The sequence below is a fragment of the Abrus precatorius genome, unplaced genomic scaffold, assembly GCF_003935025.1.
Source record: "Abrus precatorius isolate BTA unplaced genomic scaffold, Abrus_2018 Scaffold5, whole genome shotgun sequence".
Taxonomy (NCBI): Eukaryota; Viridiplantae; Streptophyta; class Magnoliopsida; order Fabales; family Fabaceae; genus Abrus; species Abrus precatorius.
This window is the reverse complement of record NW_020874395.1, coordinates 13,878,814-13,894,877: the sequence shown is the minus strand read 5'-3', so window position 1 is coordinate 13,894,877 and position 16,064 is coordinate 13,878,814. Positions and strand designations below refer to the sequence as shown.

General features: G+C 32.0%; 2 protein-coding genes across 2 annotated transcripts in view; both read left to right on the top strand.

Annotated features, from left to right (window-relative positions):
- Window positions 1–1,532: 1,532 nt before the first annotated feature.
- The window catches only part of LOC113867810 (probable cyclic nucleotide-gated ion channel 20, chloroplastic), a 28,207-nt gene continuing 13,675 nt past the window's right edge, over window positions 1,533–16,064 (top strand). The window contains exons 1-2 of the mRNA XM_027503296.1: window positions 1,533–1,537; window positions 13,965–13,971. The gene's annotated coding sequence lies outside the window, so the exon portion shown is untranslated. The remainder of the gene's footprint in view (window positions 1,538–13,964; window positions 13,972–16,064) is intronic.
- On the top strand, window positions 3,269–14,155 carry LOC113866735 (probable cyclic nucleotide-gated ion channel 20, chloroplastic). Its single transcript, XM_027501538.1, has 12 exons — window positions 3,269–3,766; window positions 4,820–5,011; window positions 5,122–5,220; window positions 7,024–7,161; window positions 8,304–8,546; window positions 9,009–9,275; window positions 10,549–10,694; window positions 10,802–10,879; window positions 11,316–11,445; window positions 11,692–11,938; window positions 13,238–13,400; window positions 14,050–14,155. The coding sequence occupies exons 1-12, from the start codon at window positions 3,269–3,271 to the stop codon at window positions 14,153–14,155; spliced, it is 2,307 nt and encodes a 768-aa protein (XP_027357339.1).

The window sequence follows — 16,064 nt, the reverse complement described above, 5'->3', positions numbered from 1 at the left end:
TATATGCATTAATTGGCTACTACGGCTTCCATCTGGTTCAGCCATCTAAATTGTTTGACCAGAAATCTTTGGGCAATATTAAATCTGCGGAAATGATATGTGACACCAACCATATTTATTAGTAATAATATAATGGCCACGTAACCATATCCCAAGATGAATATTTACTGAATACTGCCTAAACCAAGACAGAGCTGTGTAGGACTCTCAACAACTTGTGTCAGTTGCACTTGTCTTAACCTTAACTAAAACAAACACATCATTGGGACAAAAAGTAACAAACAATGCTACAACGTTTGGTTTCTCTTTCTTACTTCATCAAATCCAAAGACAGAACAAAAAAACAAAAAGCATGCAAGACAAATGGAAGTTAAAAGTAAACGAAATGCTTTTATATTAGCAAAATGCTGAGCAATGTGTGCTGATTAAAGAATTCAAAGTAAATTTTTTTAATTGAAAAATGTAAACATGTATTGATCCCGAAATTTTTAATAAGAACTTACTATTTATTAATTTTGTTAACTAGTATCCTTAAGACATTGGTTAGCGGGATCTTTACATTATATTATAATAATACATTATAATTATAGTTATATCATATTGTTTTAATTTTGTTGCGTTCATACCAACGCTTTGGAACAAATCATGAGGCTCAATGACCATGAGAATTCCATCACTCTTTCATCATCCCTCTCAGGTCACACCTGACTTTTTCAAGCTCTCATATTGGTATTTTCCCATATTTATCCTCTGTCTCCTTCAACTCTCATCCTTTATGTGATAGTCTCATCTCTGATCCATCCATGATCAACATGCTCTCTAAAAAAGCATGCTTTGGCATAATGTGTTTTGGGCGGAGGGGGGTTTGACTTTTGATTGAGATATCTGCTTCAAACAGGTATTACTATTCTTTTTGGTTGCACCTCTCTTGTCTTACTTGATTGTTATTGAATGTTTTTTGCTTTTTGAAGTAACTCAAGTAAGTAAGCTTCACTGCACTCGGCCTAAAATCATAATTGATAAGTGCTCTTTTAATCACTTTTAGCATCCGTCATCCTCACTATCTTATATCAGTTTCATTGTTCTTAAAATTTGAAGACTTGAAGTCTTTGTCTGGGATCCATTACATCTCCTTTTATAGAATGCCAAAGAAAGTAGTATTGGAGTTTATTTGTATCCAACGGAACTTTCTATGGAGAGGCGTGAAGGATACAAAAAAAAATACCTTGGGTGAGGTGGGAGGAAGTGTGTAAAAGTAAAGAGGAAGGGGGACTTGGAGTGAAACATACTGAGAGGGTGAATTGGGCATTACTAGGAAAATGGAATTGGAGAGCGTTGGAGAATCAAAAGTGCTTGTGGATAGACATTCTAAAAGCACGACACGGTCTCTCTTTTGCTACACCAAATATTCCATTCAGAAATCCTAAAGCTTCAACCTGGTGGAAGGACATTCGAAGAGTGGGTTACCTTGCAAACAACTGGTTTGTAAATGGTGTGAAGAAAGTATTAGGAGATGGATCGAATATGAGCTTTTGGAGTGAGGTGTGGCTTGGCATGGATAGTTTTGAGTCTCTCTTTCCAAGATTGTTTGCTTTGGCACTAAATAAGGAGAGTGTAGTGTCAGATAATGGTTTTTGGGTAGAGGATAAATGGGTATGGAGGATTCGGTGGAGGAGGAAACTTAGACCATGGGAGGAGGAGGTTGCTACTAACCTTTTTATTATTTTGCAGGATTACCGACCTCACCCAAACACTTTGGATAGATGGATTTGGATGAGTGATAGGATTAAAGGTTTTTCTACAAAATCTGGGTATTGCACTATACAAAGCAATGTGGATATAGGACCAAATTTCAACATTTTAAGCATTCAAATTTTGAACAAGGTATGGCGCTGTTGAGTTCCTCATAAAGTCCAAGTGTTTATATGGCAGGTGATCCATGACTCTTTTCCCTCCAAAGTCAATCTTATTAGAAGGGGACTAAATCATATTTTAGAGAATGATATATGTATTTTTTGTAAAAGAGAGGTAGAGAACACTGTACATTTATTCATAGATTGTAGTTTCGTAAAGTCCATTTGGGAGGACATTTCAGCTTGGTTGAATCGTTCAATATGCTCATATTCTTCCTTAGTACAGAACGCTATTGGTTTTTTTGAGCTGCTACCGGATAAGAAAAGGTGGAAAGTAACTTTAGTTATTTGGAGCTTAACATTGTGGTGTATTTAGAAGCATAGAAATAAAATTATTTTTTCTAATTGTGAATTGGATGCCCTGAAAGTAATGGAGATGATTAAATTGAAGACATGGCAAGCTCTTGCAACTCGTGCTAAAACAGCCTGCTTCTCATTCCTTGCTTGGTGCTCTGAACCTATCCTTACCATGGAGTTGCTCTTTCTTGCATGATAACAGGGAGCTATTACTTTAGAGCATATATATATATATATATATATATTTTTTTTTTTTATTTTTTTTTTATTTTCTTTCGGTTGATTTGTGAGACTTAGTATATATGGTACTCAATACTTGTATTTTGGGTTAAGCACCCCTAGTGCTTAATTAATGAAACTCTTGTGCTTATTAAAAAAAAAAGTCTTCGTCTGGGAGAAAACAAATTACAGCCGATTGAGATCTAGTTATGAATTCATATGGACTACTAAGTGTAAGAAAAAGGGAATATCAGCTCCCTTATGGTCCATAAAGTTCTATTTGGCTCTGTCACTTTTGTATAGTGTGTAAAAAATGTTATCAAACACACTATTTTTGGGTGAAATTTATATGGGTTAGGCTAAACAAGGAGTGAGACTCACTTCATTAGTAGGAAGCACATGGATTTAATCCAAGAGGAATGCTAGCAGCATACTCTTTAATGTACTCTTTCTAACATTCTCTTTATTATTTGCTGAAATTTGTTGGGAGTTTGGGACTTACCAAATAATATGGGTCTCACTCCTTATTTAATGAGTCTTACACAGAATTTCACGAGTTTCAATAAATGTCAGTCAAGAGCAAAGGAGTGTGTTACATAATGTGTTGCTTACATTTTTCTTTCAACCAATAATGGAAGTGTGTTGAAAGTGTCTATCAGAGTGTTACTACAATACTTGGATTTTTCATATTGCACTCATTACTTACTGTTCTGTAACTTATACCCTTTTAAATTTCAAGTTAAAATAAATTTTTTATTTTAAAATTTTTCATATGATGCAGAGATATTCATTGTAGGTTTTGTTAGTTTCTTCAAAAATCACTGAACTATCAAGGAAGCATGGCAAATTTTGAAGACAATGAACCATGGATGCTGCGAAAAACACATGCACAATCATATGGTGAACCATTAGATTCTAAATTCCAAAGTCCTTTGTCTAGGACTCAAAGTGCTGAATTTTCCATTTCCATGGAACCATATGAGAGAGAAACTAGTATTATGGGACATACTGGTCCACTTTGGAGTGAGAGGAAAACTCCCTTCAGGCAGATAAGGGCTCCACTATATGCTACCACTGAAACTGGAAATCTTTTGCAGCAGAGTATAGTTGTAACAGGAAATGAAGAGGTGGAAAGAAAGGTGGAAGAATTTTCTACTTTCAACAGCATGGGTTCAAATTACTGGAACAACAACTATGAAAATAAAAATGAACACTTAATGAGGTCAGGGCGATTGGGAATGTGTAATGATCCTTATTGTACTATTTGCCCTACTTACTTCAATGCTTCTCAGTCAAGAAATTCAAAATCTTCAAATATATTTGAGTCCAAAACTAAGGTATCTGTCTTTCCTCCTTAAATAGACTATTATTTCAGTTTCCTTTAATTATTTAGTGCATAGCCAAACATATGTTTTATATATGTACTTTGTGAAAGCTAAGAATTTACAATATAATGTGTAGTCTAGAAAATTTTTTGAGCACTGATAAATTTTCAAGTATATTTGATTTCACAACCAAGGTATCTGTCTTTCCTCTTTAAATAGAGTATTATTTCAGTTTCCTTGAATTATTTAGTGCATAGAAATACACTTGTTCTATATATGTGCTTTGTGAAAGTAAAGAATTTATTATATAATGTGTAGTCTAGAAATTATTTTGAGCACTGATTTGGCAATGCTCCAACATTTTCTTGAAAAATTTATGTTAACAAACAGGGAAAGAAATTTCTAGGCACCCTTCTTTGATCACTTGTGTTAAAATTTTCTCTTGGACATATAGCTTATAACTTTTTGTTGTATTTCAACTATGAGTTGCATCAAAATATGTGAAATTGCTGTACATCATTAATGAATCTTGTTGACAAGATGGAAAGAAGAAGATAGGAAAACATTGAGATAGAAGAGATTGGAAAATGCAAATGTAATTCACTAAATAGATTCTGAATATTTGTAATTTTGTAATGCCTAATGCTAATCATATACCTCTATTTATAATAGTATTAACATCTACCAAGTGATCGCTATACCCTTTACTTGGATACAACCAATATCTTAACAAGAACTTCCAACCTTTCCCTTTTACTCCACTGCTAACAAACTTCTCATATTAAAGCTGCATGAATGAATTTTGTTATTTTTACTGTTAAAAATACTGCTATTGTTTGTTATCATTGTTAACTTAGAGTGGCAATGGAAGTTATTATCAGTTGAAAATTTCAAGCAGTCACATTATTTATTGAATACATATTTTCTAAGGGATCCGAGAAGCTTTGCTGTATCATTATACTTGATCTTCTTGTATTCTTTTCAATTCCCTTTTGTAGACATTTATCATCTATGTCACTTTCACATAACCTTGTGTACTCTTGTTCATGTTTTGGATGTTTACAGTTCCGTAATTCTCTTTATGGGGATGCCAAAGGTTTTGCAAGAAAACTTTTTTCTTTCTGCTCCTCATATGCTCCTAGAGTTATGAACCCTCACACAAAATTTGTACAACAATGGAACAAGATTTTGGCCATTTGTTGCTTGGTGGCAATTTTTCTGGATCCTTTATTTTTCTTCGTATTGTATGTGCAGCAGGTATGGTTCTTCTGCCCTTTTTTTCCAAAATCTTGCAAGTTCTAGTAATTTTTATTTCCCTACTTCTATTTAAAAATTTATTCTACTTTTTTCCAATTTATTGTATGCAGGATTATAATTGTATTGTTATCAACTGGAGATTGACAATAGCACTTGCTATACTTAGAACAATGAATGATTTTGTATATCTCTTTAACATCCTTCTCCAGGTAACTTTTCAAGAACTAGATATATCAAAAAGTTCCACCTCCCTTTTTCTCCAGCTTTTAACTTTTGTAAATCCATACATTCATTGAAAGTTACCATATGGTTTAGCTGAAGGGAATCCTTCCTTTAATATCAAGGAGTCATTTGAAAGGAGTTTTTACGACTGAAAATAAGTTTTGCAAATTCCTTAAACGCTAAGCAAAAAAGGACAAACATGGGAAAATGACTTAGATAATGTAATCCACTTCCTTGTCCCGTGACAGAAGTTGTTGACAGTTGACACCATCTTACCCCCCATAAAATTCAACTGAAAGCAAGTTCATTCAATTAAAATAAAACTTCACTGTTATATTTTTTTAGTTTTATCTGTTGAGGCTTAATAGGGGTCTAAAACCTTAAGGCATTAGGTTATGGGTCATTGTCACTTATATATTGTTAAACTTCTCCATTGATAACATCCGCATTGCTACGAAGACTTTCGATATAATGATCCCCTCACATGGATCCACCATTTCCAATACTCATCTCAAGCTGGATGTAACCTAGATGAAACACTGTAGAGATCTCTTTCGATGGAACATGAGCAAATCATACAAATAGACTTAGATCTCGCATCCAACCCATAAACTTAAGGCATTAGATTATGTGTCCTTGCTACTTACATATTGCTCAACTTCTCCATTTGTACCCGATGTGAGACATTTTTGCTCATACTTGTTACCGCAACAATATCCGACATCTTCTTGACTACCCACCAAATTTGATATCAGCCACACTCCAAACCAAATTGCTTTTTCATATAATCTATTATGTGTAGGGGATTGTTGTTCAAAGCTACAAAACGAAGAGTATTTATTTATTTGGCATGATTATAATTTTGGTCTCCTAACTTATATTTGCATAATTTTGGTCTCCCATGTTTTTAATTTTGCATCTGTTAATGTTTTTAATTTTGCATCTGTTAACTTGCCATCCAAATTTTAACAGACTGTTGAGCTGGCTGTAAATTATGTTGCTGACTCTGTCCCTCAGTAATATGCACCAATTTGGTATCGATATTTTCTCTCTCAGTTTCACCCTTTAATGCCCTTGGTTTCTTTGTATTACATTCAATCTTCCCAATGAATCCATCTCAATTTTTTCTTCTTTGTACATAGATACATAAACACATCAACCTAATTAACAACAAAATGAATATAGACACTTCAACATAATAAACAACTAGTTCATCACTCGGTTACATTTGAAATGAAAGATTAAGAAATGCAAAATTTAAAAATTACAAGGACTAAAATCTCCCAATTAGAAGTTGGGGAACCAAAATCACACAACTAATAAATAGAAAGGACTAAAATTACACAATTACAAGTTGGGAAACCAAAATCGAATAAGTACCAAATTATAGGACCAACCACGTAATTAAAATTTTGGGAAAAAATTGAACGAGTGCCAAACTAGGAGGATCAAAACTGTAATTAAGTCTATATAATTTTAGTGAGTAGTAGTGGTAGTGTTACCAGAATTGCGTAATGACCTAGAGGTCATTGGTTCAAATTCTGGTGACAACTTCTCTCCTTGCAAGGGTAAGGTTGCAAACATATACCCTCCCTAGACTCCACCAGGTGAGATCCTCGTTCTCTGGGCCGCCCTTTATAGTAGTATTACTATGTATTATATACTGACAATAAGACATACAGTGTCAGCTGCCATATAAAGTAGAGTTGAAGAAAAAAAAGAAATGAAATGATTCTATTTTTTTTTTAAATTTAAAGCTTAAATAACTCTACCAAGTTTCCTCTTTGCAGTTTAAATTAGCTTATGTCTCCCCTGAATCCATGGTGGTTGGTGCTGGAGATTTAGTTGACCATCCCAAAAAAATTGCTCTTCATTACTTAAAGGGTTATTTTCTTTTTGACTTCTTTATCATACTTCCTCTTCCTCAGGTAAATTTCTTCTCCTCTCTCCCTTATTTTTGTACATTCACATCAGAACTTAATATTTTTGGTATCCATTTGTACATTCCACCCTGGTTCACATGTAAATTATGAATAATGAGATATACTAGCCTAAAAATTGAAATAAATACTTGTTGATATTTTCACTCTATTTCTGGGGGATCATTAGATTGAAACAACATATTTTCTAGACATCTTGCAACATATGTAAGTTCCTGTCACAGTCAAATTTTTAGCTGTCTTGCATCTTTGGTAAAAAGAAACACGAACGCCCCTAATGTTGCCATTTTACTGAGATTGTGATTTTGGATTTCTTGGGATTTAATAATTTGACAAATGAGACATACAATCAGTAAGGTCCGCCGATATTAATTATGTACTTATGAGATTATTGTCCTAAATAAGTAAGGAAACACTAATTAAATTATATTCATTAATTGGAAAATCAATGGTTGAGATTGCGATCAAATGCTTGCACATATATTGTATATAACAAACTATGAATTTGTTTAAATCTCAAACTTTGATTTTCTAATCAATGGTTGTAATCCTTCCTTTCCCAAATACAAGGTTTTCTATGATAGAATATACTGTTATTACAGTTCCACGAACCACATATCTAAAACTTTAAAATCTTAGGTGTTGCATATAAATAGCTTTTACCCTCACAAATTCCTGAATGCAAATTCTACTTGAAATGCCACAGTCCCACCTTAAAATTACGTTGAAATTGAAATTTATTAATAGAATAGCAGAAATAAGGATCAACCTCTTGACAATTAGTCATAGGGAGTTTGATACTTGTCAAGAATCAATTATCCAAACCTTAAGCTTCTAGTTATATGCCAGAAATTTTTTTTAGTCTCTAACAACTTTCATGCTATGGCATAAGCTTAGTAGATTTTTGTTGACTTGTTTCTATCTTTATCTATATAAACTGCATTTTCTTCCATGTCATCATGTTAACGTTTAAAGTGTACCACAATGGTTTAAACATTTGGAGTGCATTCTTAGCAATAAATTGTCTCTGGCAGTTCAAGTTTCAATCCATGAACAAGATAGAAGCCACTCTGGGTTTATATACTCACCAAACTCCATGTCATGACATATATACAGTGAAATATGTGCAGATAATTATATTAGTTGTCCTACCAAATTCCATGGAGGGAGCAAATTATGTTAAAGATCTTCTGCGTGCAGTGATCCTAGTGCAGTATATTCCCAGATTATTCAGGTTTCTTCCTCTGCTAATTGGCCAGTCTCCAACAGGCTTCATATTTGAGTCAGCCTGGGCAAATTTCACTTTAAATCTTCTCATTTTTATGCTATTTGGCCATGTTGTTGGCTCTTGCTGGTACCTGTTTGGTCTACAGGTGAGTTGAATGACATTTATAACTTCTTTTTCAAAACCGGGTTTTCTAATGTGTGCCAAGGCACATATTAAGAAGTGTTAAAAATAATTTTTTTATTAAAAATAAAGTTTATTATCTCAAATTTATAAAATAAATTTAATGCATAAATTTTATGCTGATTGAAAGTATTTAATAGGGTAAATTTAATGCTTCTTAACATATTTCCTTAGGCACGCATTAGAAAAACCGTTTTAAAAAAATACCAAATTTCTTCCTCATTAAATTACATGATTTTCTGTAAATTCTCCACTTTCATGCAAGAAGAGGAAAACTCCCTTTATTCAGTACTCTAGGAAACCAAAATTTAGTACTTATTGTTGGATTGGATTCTTTAAAATTGAGTGGTTTAATTGGAACCATCAATTTACACATGAATGTTAAGTAACAATTAATCTACTAACTTTTTCCCTTTTATTCTTTCAGAGGGTTAATCAGTGTTTAAGAGATGCATGTCATAATTCTAATATACCTGGATGCCTGAAACTTGTTGATTGTGGACTTGGCCATAAGGAACACAATCAGATTGACCAAGCATCAGCTCAGTGGAACAACAATACAGATGCCTACAATTGTTTGAATCCCCCTCCCCAGGGTGGTTTTCAGTATGGGATGTATGCCCCTGCTGTCCAACTTATAATAGAAACTAATGTGGTTAACAAATATGTGTTTTCTCTGTTTTGGGGATTCCAGGTATGTATTTCATTTTTTATTGATTTTCCTTCGGTATTAATTTTGTAGATAATGATATTATTTATATAGTGAGGATGAAATGTCATTGACGTAAAATTTGAGGAAGCTTGTGAAGTACGATGGTTAACATTTCCATATAAAATTTAAAAACATATATGCTGATTTAAGGTATTTCTACTAAAGTTTTGGTTTCATGGTGAATTTTGTGATTATTCATTGGTGTCAAAATAATTTTTATGAGATATTTCCCCTTGAGAAGAGTATCAAAGATGTGTTGAATGACTAATGATAGTGCTGCAAATAAAGTAATTTCAACAATTAAATAATCATAAATATATTTAAGATGGTTCATCAAATGCGTACGCAGAAGAATCAATAAGATAAAAATATGATGACAAAATAACTATTCACAATTTCTTCTCAATTCCTCTCACAAAATCAAAATCCCAGTTACCAAAATATAAATCAATAAACTTTTCTCACTCACCCAACAAATCTCACACACTACATGTCTACAATGCGCACTAAAGTTAGCACTCATTTTTTCCTTGCCCCAAAGCCATCATTTTTACTTATTGGCTTTACTGTTATTGAAAAGCTTGACTTGACATAAGTCAGGTAACTTTAGAACCAAGGAGGGTGAACTTTCCAACTCTCCAAGAAAGTTCCAACTTTTAATTCACTTTTTTGTTCCAAGCTATATAAACCATATTTAATTTAAGTTATTCTCACAATAAGATACTTCAAATATGGACATATATGTAATTTTTATGTTTCAATCTAAAAATTAAATAAGATGCAATATAAGTAATTTAATTAATGTAGTTTTACAAATTACTTAAAACCTATTAATAGTATAATCTACGGTTTTTCTAATCAATAAAAAGTAATTTTTTATTGGAAAGTGTAGCATTTAATGTTGTCATTGCATTGAATTATGTGATATCTTGTGATTTATAAGAAAAGAATTACTCTATATAGGTTCTTATTGTGTGTCATTGGACACACGTTAGAAAAGCTGTATTATTTAGAAGTATCAAAAACTGAAGTAGTTAAGTGAAAGACTGAAAGCACTTGCCCATTTTATGATTAGCCTGAACTATAATGAATCACGCTTGATCTGCTATCCACTTTATAATAGATGCTATGATATGATGTTAATGGTAAAGGCATGACTTTTACTACCACTCCTGAAAACTAAAGTTGTTAAGTGAATACAAATGCATGAATGATCAGATACTTCTGACACTTACATCACATGATCTTTATGCAGCAAATCAGTGTTTTTGCTGGTAATCAAGTCCCTAGCTATTTTGTATGGGAAGTCCTTTTTGGTATTGCCATAATAGGATTGGGACTCTTGCTTTTTTCGCTTCTCATTGGAAACTTCCAAAATTTTCTTCAATCTCTTGGAAGGAGGTAGAAACAAATTCTGCAAGTTTTAATTAGACTTTAATAGTCAAACTCTAATGCACTTATCATCCTAATACACTTGATATATTTACTTCTATCCGTTTTATATACAGGAGGCTTGAAATGCAACTTAGACGCCAGGATGTTGAGCAATGGATGAGCCATCGACGATTACCAGGTGATCTAAGAAGGTATAAAATTTTCTAGTGTTTGGAAACACGTTAAAAAAATTGTAAATTTGAATCCAATGCAGAAGTCACGACTAGGAGGATTGAAGTAAATGCCAATCCATGATCAGTTAAACATGAAACCAAATGTGTTCTTTTAAAATATCACATCTAAAGTGCCAAAAAGTAATTGAAGTCACTTCTTGTTAACTCCCCACTCCTCCCATAACATCTTTTCTTGAAAATTTTACATGAGCAATTTACCTTTCTGTGTCACAATCAGTGTTTTATATGATGACTAGTTTAAGATAGCAATTTCTGAAGGTAAAAAATATTGAATGATATAGCAATAGCATGTTCATAGGCCTGAATTCTAAGAATACCATTTGTCATTTTGATGGAGGTACTAAGTCACATAGAGTTATGGATCATGTGATAGATAATATATTTTCTCATGCAGGAGAGTACGAGAGGCTGAACGGTTTAATTGGGCTGCAACAAGAGGGGTGAATGAAGAAATGCTAATGGAGGATTTGCCAGAAGATCTCCAGAGGGACATAAGGCGTCATCAATTCAACTTTGTTAAGAAAGTATGACCTTGAAGTCTCATCCACTATTTCCATTAAAATTCTATTTCACTAAGATAGATGATTGCATGTGAAAACCATTTTGAAGTCAAATTTTTATGCATCATCATGAAATTAAATAAATGATATGATGAAAGCCTAAGTACAAGTCACCCTGAAAGTTCTCTCATCTCTTTATTGATGATTTAATTTTCTTCAACACTTCATACCAATTTATGTCGATTTTCAATTGATCTAAAATGCCTGCAGGTTCGAATTTTTGCACTGATGGATGAGCCTATCTTAGATGCCATTTGTGAGAGACTAAGACAAAAGACATACATCAAAGGAAGTAGAATTTTGCGTCAAGGTGGGTTAGTGGAGAGCATGTTCTTTGTGGTGCGAGGGAAATTGGAAAGCATTGGAGCAGATGGAACTAGAGTTCCCTTATCAGAGGGAGATGCTTGTGGTGAAGAACTTCTGACATGGTATCTAGAGCACTCTTCATTCAGCTCAGGTATAGCAATCTTTCATGCAATGAATAATCAACCTCTATAAGTAATTTGTGAGTACTAATTCTTTAATGCAATCTTTTTAGGGTAATTCTTAATTGAAAGCATTTTGAAGAGTATCCTCACACTGGAGTGTTTTTAGGGATTAGTTTTTGTTCATAATGTCAAGTGATTTTTCATTTAATAGAATACTCATTATTAATAGTTATAATATTTATTTTATTAAAAATTATAAAATTTATTAAATATTTTACAGGTAGAGGTCAACTTGAGTTACTATAAACTTTAATCAGCAGATTGGTCTCCAGAAAATGAGAAGCTATATACAGTAAAAACTTTTTAAATTAATACTCGATAAATTAATAAACTCTCTAAAATAATAAATTTATCCGATCCCGACTTGGGCCAATATAAAAAATTGAAAAACTCGATAAAATAATAAGATAATAATTTTTCAGGAAATCCCTTTATAATTTTTGGTCCCAAGAAAATTATAAATTAATAATTCATAGAAACTGAAAAAAATATATTACACTCTATTGAAATATGATTCAATAGTTGTCTGTTTTCCTTTAAAGTTCAAGTCTATTTGGAGCTCGTCTCTAACTTTTCTTATTGCATCCAATAGCTCAGGTGAAGAGATTATCCCTCAAGCCATCTCTGCAAGTCTTTTTGTGTGCTTGCAGGATTATCTTTCTTATACTCACACAACTCCTTACGTATTTGATCTGACATAGTTGATTTTGCAACACCTTTTAAATGAGAAGCCATCTTGTGAGATATGGTTTGAATACTCTAATACATTCATGTAATTTATATATGCCAAACTTGCTTAAGAATACATTGAACACATTTGTTCCTCTTGTTTACATTTACTGTACTTCAAAAGTCATTATTAATTTCCAATGCATATGTAGTGTAGTTATTAATTTACTGTACGTTGAGTCCCAAGATTTGCTACAACGTAATTCTAAGAGGCATAGATTAATTTGCCTTTTTGTTTGGTATGTACAGTATAATTACTTAAAAACTCTTTAAATTAATAATTATTAATTTATCGATAAATTAATAACTTTCTAAATTAATAAATTTCTCCGGTCCTGACATTATTAATTTAAAGAGTTTCTACTGTAGTTTATTTTAAGATCCTATTACAAATTGTGAGACTTGTGTCTCAAGTAAGAAGTATGGGATTCAAGTGCAAGATTTATAAGACCTTGGGCTCTCCAATTACAACAACTAGCTTTTGTAGTGTGATTCTTCTCTAGATTCTTATCAGTTCATTACTATGATTTCTCCTACAGATGGTAGAAAAGTAAGGCTTCCAGGACAGAGATTGCTTAGCAGTAGGACAGTAAGCTGCTTAACAAATGTTGAGGCATTTTCCCTCCATGCTGCAGATCTTGAAGAAGTTACAATCCTTTTCACAAGATTCTTGCGGAGTCCACGTGTTCAAGGAGCCTTAAGGTCACTCTCTTCTCTTAGTATAAGTTTTTTGCTTCTCTTATGACTTAAACAAATGTGAAAATTATCTAACCAGTGATGGTAGTTTGACATACCCTTGTCTCACAAGTGTGTGTGTGTCAAACACATCATAAACAATTCTACTTATATTTTGTATTTTTTTTTTAACTTTTGAACCTTTATATCATTAGATAAATAGATATCATTTTATCATGTCTAAAATGACCCATGCTAAAATTGAAATTCTCTTTTGCTTTAAAATTTGTGTTTCTATCCACATGAATACTGTTCTTGGTGGGGATATTGTCTATCTAAGTATCATTGCCATTAACAAAATTTGTTTCATGTAGAGTTTTGTTCCATTATGTATCGTTGCTTAGATCTCAATGGCCAATTGCCCTTAGTAAACCTTTATTATCATATTACATATTTGAAAATATGAAATTGAATGGTTGATATACACACTGCCACACCACCTTGGATTCAAATCCATCTTTGACCTCCCAACATGAAAAATTAAAAGATATAAATGCCCTTAATATGTATGTTCAAGTAACAAGTAACAAGTTTTTTGGTTTTTACTCATAAAAAGCCGAATTTCTGCTTTCAAATCCATGGCTGGCATAACCATTTAATAATTGTGTTATGTTAGGTATGAATCACCTTATTGGAGATCCCTTGCAGCAACCCGCATTCAGGTTGCATGGAGATACAAGAAGAAATGTCTAAGTCGTGTTAATTCGTTATTTTCAGATTAAACATTGTAGTCTTCGCTTTTATTGTAATATATTGTAATATTTCAGTATAGTTAATTTGTGTAAAATCCAACAAAATATCTCATATTCACTAGCTTTCATAATATTCATTTTTTCGTTAATGTTAAAATCACAGGAATCTTCCATCTCCTCCTTTTAGAAAAGTCAAATCTAACAGTAAAACGAAATGGGCCTAGGCTCTTTATTTTAACAAGCAGTGAAGGCTGGTCAAAACAACAAAACTAGAACAAGTGCTAAAATTGAGGTCATTTTATAAAATGGAAATTTTAATTTATTTGAATGGAATTTTCTTTTTACAATAAGATATTATTTTATTTTATTATTATATATAGTATGTTTATCAGTTAAATGATAGTGCGAGACCACCCCACAAAGTTATACTTTGCATCAATTTTGATAGAGATCATTATCAATACTTTTTTAATATAAGGGAAATTAATGAAAATCTTTAATATCTTAAAAAGTGGGCCAGCTAAAAATTAATTTAACCTTTCTTGTACTTCTGAGGGAAAATTTTTAGTTTGCATTCTTGGAAATAGATTGAGTGGTTCTGAATTTAATGTACAAGGATACCACTGTTAGATAATCAGTTCTATATTTTCAGTTATTTTTCCTACCATTGTTGACTGTAGAACTTGAACCTTATAAAGTCAATGCATCGTGTTTCTACTCATTATTCATTCAAATATTCCTACATTTTTTATTCCTTACTTTTTGGTAACATGCTTGGAAAGGAGTCTTTGTTTATTTTTTGCTTATTTATTTAGCTTTATTTTATCTTCCTATTACTTGTTTGGTAGAATGTCAAATCCAAGTTGCTGGTGACATTTGGGGCATGTCATGTGTACTTGTGTAGAGGATATGTGAGCTATTTTGTGAGTCTTGCATTTGTATTTTTCGTTGTTTCTAGTTCAATGCTTTGCATTATTCAATGTTTTATGGTTTGATTCTAGTGAAAGTTGAAATAGTATTTATAATGAAAGGATAAGTAAAAATAATCTAAAGTGATTTAGTCACACCAAAAGAAAACTTCTGGGAGTATCAGTGAGAAAAATAAATTGTATAACTTTTAATTCAATAAAAAAAAAGGCAAAAAAGACATCAATTTTTTTAAATTATTAAAAAGAACATTTGATTAATCATGTTTTTAAAAATTGTTTTAAATTAAATTTAATAACACTATGTGATTCATGCAGCCAACTTTACTTAGTCTGAAAAAATTTAGTTGTTGTTGTTAATTATGTTACATGTGTCAAATATTTTATTTTTTACCTTCTTTCTTTAATGACCTTAGAACGAGAAGAATTTGTTGTTGTCACATGTTGCTTAAAATATAGAGTCTTGTTTTGAATTTAAGGTGCATTAATCTCTCATAAACGACTTGCTTTCAAGCTTTGATGATGAAAGAATCTATATAACTTTGAGTGTGCTACATTAAATTAATGTCTAAAGATGGCCCATTTCCAACTTAGCAAGATCTTAAATATTGCTTAACAGTTGCAAAGTATATGCATATTAAAAAGCTGAATATTATTAGCATAATAAAAACAAAGACACAGTTATAAAATAGAATTAAACCTTTCCTCCCTTAACTAATCTAAGCATTTCACCATGTGTAACAATGATGCTAAGAGCATCTTAATTTATGCAATTAAAAAAGTGGCATTATCTTTTCTTATATATATTCAATTTAATTGAGGCGACAATACCTAGAAAGGGAATATTAGTTTTCATGGTTCCAGGAATGACTATGGGAAGATAATATTAATTACCACCATCTCTATGGGTGAGTTGATCCAATATTGACCACATGTTAATTTGTGATCATATTTTTCAAAGAATTTTTCACTAAATCAATATTTCAAAATTGTTAATCTTTCATTAAATTAAT